This window comes from Calonectris borealis, chromosome 31 (assembly GCF_964195595.1).
Source record: "Calonectris borealis chromosome 31, bCalBor7.hap1.2, whole genome shotgun sequence".
NCBI classification, from domain to species: Eukaryota; Metazoa; Chordata; class Aves; order Procellariiformes; family Procellariidae; genus Calonectris; species Calonectris borealis.
This window is the reverse complement of record NC_134342.1, coordinates 484679-490974: the sequence shown is the minus strand read 5'-3', so window position 1 is coordinate 490974 and position 6296 is coordinate 484679. Positions and strand designations below refer to the sequence as shown.

The 6296-nt window shown below is 72.2% G+C and overlaps 2 protein-coding genes across 3 annotated transcripts; both read right to left on the bottom strand.

Annotated features, from left to right (window-relative positions):
• Positions 1 to 507: 507 nt before the first annotated feature.
• On the bottom strand, positions 508 to 1311 carry C31H19orf53 (chromosome 31 C19orf53 homolog). Of its 2 annotated transcripts, XM_075134242.1 has the most exons (4): positions 1219 to 1298; positions 1086 to 1142; positions 875 to 930; positions 508 to 776 (listed from the first exon to the last, which is right to left on the bottom strand). In XM_075134242.1, exons 1-4 carry the CDS (start codon positions 1259 to 1261, stop codon positions 633 to 635), a joined length of 300 nt encoding a protein of 99 aa, XP_074990343.1. In that variant the 5' UTR covers positions 1262 to 1298; the 3' UTR covers positions 508 to 632. The 2 variants fall into 2 exon arrangements, with proteins under 2 accessions (XP_074990343.1, XP_074990344.1); XM_075134243.1 differs by lacking the exon at positions 1086 to 1142 and having other exon boundaries at positions 1168 to 1311.
• Positions 1312 to 1446: 135 nt separating this feature from the next.
• Positions 1447 to 6246, bottom strand: MRI1 (methylthioribose-1-phosphate isomerase 1). The gene is made up of 6 exons (XM_075134241.1): positions 6030 to 6246; positions 5705 to 5946; positions 4109 to 4278; positions 3858 to 4034; positions 2668 to 2892; positions 1447 to 1600 (listed from the first exon to the last, which is right to left on the bottom strand). Exons 1-6 carry the CDS (start codon positions 6159 to 6161, stop codon positions 1461 to 1463), a joined length of 1086 nt encoding a protein of 361 aa, XP_074990342.1. The 5' UTR covers positions 6162 to 6246; the 3' UTR covers positions 1447 to 1460.
• Between the last annotated feature and the right edge of the window lie 50 nt (positions 6247 to 6296).

Here is a 6296-nt window from a genome sequence, read left to right as displayed (position 1 = left end):
GGCTCCCCGGGAGCGTGAACCAACCACAGCGCAGCCCCCGCCCCCGCCGCCCGCCGATTGGCCGTCGGCGCTCCTCCCGCTGTCAATCACCGGGGGGCTGGCAGAGCTGCCACTCACGAGGCAGGGCACCAATCAGCGGGGAGAGCGGGCGGGGAGGCGGTGCCCGCGGGAGGGGGCGTGGTCTCGGGATCCCATTCATAAAGTTTTGCCGGCGCCGGAAAAAGCGGCAGCGTAACGGGGGGGCGGGGCGGGACCCCGGGCCCCCCCCGGGCCCCTCCCCCGGCCCCGGGGCCGCACCGACACCCCCCGAGGCGTCCCCCCCTCTCAGACCTCGACCCCAGGAGCCCCCCGACCGCAGCCGGGACCCCCCGGCGGTCCCGGCCCCGGGCCCCCCCCGGTGAGCCCAGCCCTGCGGCCGCCCCGACCCCCCCCGCCCCCGGTGTCCCTTGCCCCCCCCCATCCACGCGCCCCCCCGGGACCCCTCCTCACCCTGGGGGGCACCACGAGTGTTGGGGAGGGACGGGGGGGCTCCCCCCAATCCCTTTTATTAGACAATTACAGCCAGGCTGAGGACGGACGCGCTCGTGACAGCTCCCGCCCGCCCCCCCCAGCGCCTCGGGGGGGTCCCGGGCTCAGCCCCGGCCCTTCTTGGCTTTGCCCTTCGGGGTGGCGGCGGGGGGGGGCGCGGTGACCACCGCCAGCTTCTTGGGGAGGGAGGCGCCCGCCCGCTGCACCACCTCCTGCTCGATCTTCATCCGGATGCCCACCTCCAGGCGCTGCGGGCGGGGGGTCAGCGGGGGGGGCACGGCCGGGCACCCCCCCGGCCCCCCCTTCCCCCCCATCTCCCCCTCCTCATCCCCACCCCCCCCCTCACCTTCTTCAGCTTCTGCTGCTGGATCACACGGAGCTTCTTGGGGGCGATGGTCCGGCCTGGGGGGGCAGCGGGTGGGCAGACACAGACACCCCCCCTCCGAGTCCCCCCCGACCCCCTCCCCGCCAAGGCCCCCAGCCCCAAGGGCTCTCCTCCCCCCCCACCTCCAAACCTCCCCCCCGCCGGCCGCCCCCCGGCCCCGGCCGCCCCTCACCTCCCTTCCGAGGTCCCCGCGCCCCCCGGGCCGGGGTCCCCGCCGCTGCCGCCGCCCCCGCCCGGCCCCGGCCGCCCCTCACCTCCCTTCCGCGGTCCCCGCGCCCCCCGGGCCGGGGTCGCTGCCGCCGCCCGACCGGGCCGCTTGGCAGCCGCCTTGGGCCTGCCCTGCGCCATCTCTCCGCCGCGCTTCCGGGTTCTCGCGCGCGGGGCAGGCCGGGATGGGGCGGGGCGCGGAGCACGCCGGGATATAGCGGGGCAGGGCTGAAGAGCGGGGCGGCGCAAAGCACGCCGGGATACAGCGAGGCGCGGCTGGAGGGCGGCGCAAAGCACGCCGGGATACAGCGAGGCGGAAGCGATCCCCCGGAAAAGGCCTTTACTGCCCGCCCGCGGCGCCCCGCTCCGCCAGCGCCTGGCGCAGCTCCCCGGGGGCGAAGACCCCCCACTCGGTGACGATGCCCCCCGTGATGAGGTCATGGGGGGTGACGTCGAAGGCCGGGTTCCACACGTCGATACCTGGGGATGGAGGAGGAAGGCGGGGGGGAGGACAGGGTCAGACCGGCCCTGACGGGCACCCCCGCCCCATATAGGACCCCCAGCCCCATATGGGACCCCCCTGCCCTATATGGGACCTACCCACCCCATATGGGACCCCCAGCCCCATATGGGATCCCCTTGCCCTATATGGGACCTACCCACCCCATATGGGACCCCGTGCCCCATACAGGACCCCTTGTCCTATACAGGACCTACCTGCCCTATATGGGACCCCCAGCCCCATATAGGACCCCCAGCCCCATATGGGATCCCCAGCCCTATATGGGACCCCTCTGTCTTATATAGGATTCCCCCGCTGCATATGAGACCCCCCACTCTATATGGGACCCCCCTACCCCATATGGGACCTACCCACCCCATATGGGACCCTGTGCCCCATACAGGACCCCCTGTCCTATATAGGACCTACCTGCCCTATATGGGATCCTCTGTGCCATATAGGATCCCCAGCCCTATATGGGACCCCTCTGTCTTATATAGGATTCCCCCGCTGCATATGAGACCCCCCACTCTATATGGGACCCCCCTACCCCATATGGGACCTACCCACCCCATATGAGACCCTGTGCCCCATACAGGACCCCCTGTCCTATATAGGACCTACCTGCCCTATATGGGACCCTCTGCCCTATGTAAGACCTCCCCTCCCCTAGCTCCATATAGAATCCCCAGCCCCATAGGGGACTCTCTGCCTTATATGGGGGACCCCTGTCTTATGTAGGACTCCCCTGCCCCATATGAGACCCCTCCACCCCATATGGGACCCCCCTGCCCCATATGGGACTCTGTGCCTTATATGGGACTCCCTGCCCTACACGGGACCCCCCCGGACCTGCAAGCACCCCGGGGGACACGGGGACACCCCCGCCCCATAGGGGACACCCCCGCCCTGGACAGCGGACCCCCGCCGGGGCTGTCAGCACCCAGCGGCACGGGGACCCCGGGGTCACCCCCACCCTTCGGGGCACCCCTGCTCCCCGCGGACCTGCCGCTGCCCTCGGGGACGGGGGACACGCGACACCCACCCGGGGCGGCCAGGCACAGCCCCTGGAGGTGGGTGAGCTCCCGGTCCGGCCGCTCCTCGATGGGGATGTGGGCGCCGTCGGGCAGGGCGGGGTCGCAGGAGGAGCTGGGCGCGGCCACGTAGAAGGGGACGCCGTGGTGCCGCGCCGCCACCGCCAGCTGGTAGGTGCCGATCTTGTTGGCCGTGTCCCCGTTGGCGGCCACCCGGTCGGCTCCCACCACCACGGCTGGGGACAGAGCGGCGGTCAGCGGGTCCCGTCCCACCTCGCCCTGCCCCCGGCCATCCCATAATGTCCCCATCCCACCACGTCCCCATCCCGTCCCCATCCCATCCCGTCCCTGTCCCAAAATGTCCCCCTCCCTCCTGCCCCATTCCGTCCCCGTCCCCCCATCCCACCCCTGTCCCATCACATCCCTCTCCCTACCCCAAAGCGTCCCCGTCCCTCCCATCCCTGTCCCTGTCCCATCCCTGTCCCTCCTGCCCCATCCCGCCCCCATCCTTCCCATCCCATCCCTGTCCCTCCCATCCCATCCCGTCCCTGCCCCATCCCTGTCCCTCCTGCCCCATCCTGTCCCCATCCTTCCCATCCCATCCCATCCCTGTCCCTCTCCCACCATGTCCCCGTCCCTCCTGCCCCGTCCCATCCCCGTCCCTCCCATCCCGTCCCGGTCCCATCCCTGTCCCTCCCATCCCGTCCCAGTCCCATCCCTGTCCCTCTCCCACCACGTCCCCGTCCCTGTCCCTCCCATCCCATCCCGTCCCAGTCCCATCCCCGTCCCTCCCATCCCGTCCCAGTCCCATCCCTGTCCCTCTCCCACCACGTCCCCGTCCCTGTCCCCGTCCCTCCCATCCCATCCCGTCCCAGTCCCATCCCTGTCCCTCCCATCCCGTCCCGGTCCCATCCCCGTCCCTCCCATCCCGTCCCGGTCCCATCCCTGTCCCTCCCATCCCATCCCGGTCCCATCCCTGTCCCTCTCCCACCACGTCCCCGTCCCTGTCCCCGTCCCTCCCATCCCGTCCCGTCCCCGTCCCGGTCCCTGTCCCCGTCCCTCCTGCCCCATCCCATCCCCGTCCCTCCCATCCCATCCCGTCCCAGTCCCATCCCTGTCCCTCTCCCACCACGTCCCCGTCCCCGTCCCTCCCACCCCGTCCCCGTCCCCCCCAGCCCCGCCGCCTCCCCTCCCCGCTGACCCTGGACGCCGCGGTCCCGCATGGCGGCGGCGGCGGCGCTGTCGGCGATGAGGGTGGCGGGCACGCGGTCGTGCCGCAGCTCGAAGGCCGTCAGGCGCCCGCCCTGGTTGTAGGGCCGCGTCTCGGTGCAGAACACCCGCGCCAGGCGGCCCTGCCCGTGCAGCGCCCGCACCACGCCTGGGGACCGCGGGGGGGGCGTCAGGGCCCGGGGGCCGCCCGGCTGCGCCCCCCGCCCCCCGCCCGCCACCTACCCAGGGCGGTGCCGTAGCCGGCGGTGGCCAGGGTGCCGGTGTTGCAGTGGGTGAGGAGGGTGACGCCGCCGGCGGGGACGCGCTGCAGGATGTGCCGGGCCCCGTGCGCCCCGAGGCGCCGGTTGTCCTCCCGGTCCTGCTCCAGCAGCCCCTCGATGTGCTCGATGATGCTGGGGGGGGACGCTGGGCACCCCACTTCTCCCGGCACCCCCCCGGGGGGCCCCAGCATCTCCCCGGCACCCCAAATCCCCTCGAGGGTCCCCAGCATCTCCCTGGCACCTCACACCCCCCCGGGGGACCCCCGCACCCCAATCCCCCTCTCCCTAACACCCCACATCCCCCTGGGGATCTCAGCATCTCCCCGGCACCCCAAATCCCCTCGGGGGTCCCCAGCATCTCCCCGGCACCCCACCCCCCCCCGGGGGTCCCCAGCATCTCCCCGGCACCCCAAATCCCTGCAGGGGACCCCAGCATCTCCCTGACACCCCAAATGCCCCCCAGGGGACTCCCACAACCCAAACCCTGTCTGGGGGACCCCAGCATCCCACCTTACCTCTCCCTGACACCCCAAATCCCTCCCAGGGGACCCCAGCATCTCCCTGACAACCCAAATACCCCGCGGCACCCCCACACCCCAAAACCCCTCTGGGGGACCCCAGCATCCACCCTACCTCTCCCTGACACCCCAAATCCCCCCAGGGGACCCCCACAGCCCAAACTGCGTCTGGGGGACCCCAGCATCCCACCTTACTTCTCCCTGACACCCCAAATCCCCCCAGGGGACTCCCACAACCCAAACCCCTCTGGGGGACCCCAGCATCCCGCCCTACCTCTCCCTGACACCCCAAATTCCTCCCAGGGGACCCCAGCATCTCCCCACACCCCAAATCCCCCCGGGGGACCCCAATATTCCCCCCTACCTCTCCCTGTCACCCCAAATCCCCCCCAGGGGACCCCAGCATCCCGCCCTACCACTCCCCACACCCCAAATCCCCCCCCAGGGACCCAAAAATCCCCCCTACCTCTCCCTGACACCCCAAATCCCCACCCGGGGACCCCAGCATCCCACCCTACCTCTCCCCACACCCCAACCCCCCCAGGGGACCCCAGCATCCCCCCTACCTCTCCCCACACCCCAAATTCCCCCCTGGGGACCCAAAAATCCCCCCCGGTGCCTCTCCCAGCACCCCAGCCCCCCAGGGACCCCGATATCCCCCCTACCTCTCCCCACACCCCAAATTCCCCCCCGGGGACCCCGATATCCCCCCTACCTCTCCCCACACCCCAAATTCCCCCCCGGGGACCCCGATATCCCCCCTACCTCTCCCCACACCCCAAATTCCCCCCCGGGGACCCCGATATCCCCCCTACCTCTCCCCACACCCCAAATTCCCCCCCGGGGACCCCGATATCCCCCCTACCTCTCCCCACACCCCAAATTCCCCGCCGGGGACCCCGATATCCCCCCTACCTCTCCCCACACCCCAAATTCCCCCCCGGGGACCCCGATACCCCCCCTACCTCTCCCAGCACCCCAGCCCCCCCAGGACCCCAGCATCCCCCCGGTGCCTCTCCCGGCCCCCCGCCCCCCCGTACCTCTGCCGCAGGCCCTGCGCGGTGACGCCGGGGCTCTGGAGGCGGCGGCGGACGAAGGCGCGCAGGCGCTGGGCCTGGCGGCCCAGGTTGGCGGCCGTGGGCCGCGCCGTCAGCAGGAACCGCAGCCGCTCGCCCACGAAGGCCTCCAGCGCCGCCGCGTCCCCCGCCGGCCCCGCGCCCGCCTCCAGCTCCAGCGCCAGGCTCAGGCACCCCACCAGGGCGATGGCCGGGGCTCCCCGCACCTGCGGGCGCAGCCACCGCTCCCGCAGCCGTCCCCGGGGGTCCCCTCGGCGGGCGGGGAGGGGTCCCCCGAACCCCCGCTCACCTCCATGGCCCGGATGGCCTCCCAGGCGCGCTCCACGCCGTCCACGGGCTCGTAGCGGAGCTGCTCCGGCAGCAGGAGCTGGTTGAGGATGGCGAGGGAGCCGCGGCGGTACCGGATGGCTTCCAGGCTCATGGCTGCGCCGGAAGCCGAGCCGGTGCTTCCTGCCCCCCCCCCAGGATCCTGGCTGGGGAGAGCGGGGGTCTGGGGGCAAGGCAGGGACCCCGCGGCCCAGCTCAGGGGACGGCGCGCGTCCCCGGGGGGTCCCGT

Bases quoted from the DNA above. Each gene is read 5' to 3' on its own strand.
- C31H19orf53 (XM_075134242.1), bottom strand. From the start codon at position 1,261: ATGGCGCAGGGCAGGCCCAAGGCGGCTGCCAAGCGGCCCGGTC. The intron at 931-1,085 runs GTGAGGGGCGGC...CTGCCCCCCCAG, and splicing joins GCGGGGACCTCGGAAGGGAG to GCCGGACCATCGCCCCCAAG. The intron at 777-874 runs GTGAGGGGGGGG...CCCCGCCCGCAG, and splicing joins AGCAGCAGAAGCTGAAGAAG to CGCCTGGAGGTGGGCATCCG.
- MRI1 (XM_075134241.1), bottom strand. From the start codon at position 6,161: ATGAGCCTGGAAGCCATCCGGTACCGCCGCGGCTCCCTCGCCATCCTC. The intron at 4,035-4,108 runs GTAGGTGGCGGG...CGCGGTCCCCAG, and splicing joins CGGCTACGGCACCGCCCTGG to GCGTGGTGCGGGCGCTGCAC. The intron at 1,601-2,667 runs GTGGGTGTCGCG...CTCCATCCCCAG, and splicing joins GCTGTGCCTGGCCGCCCCGG to GTATCGACGTGTGGAACCCG.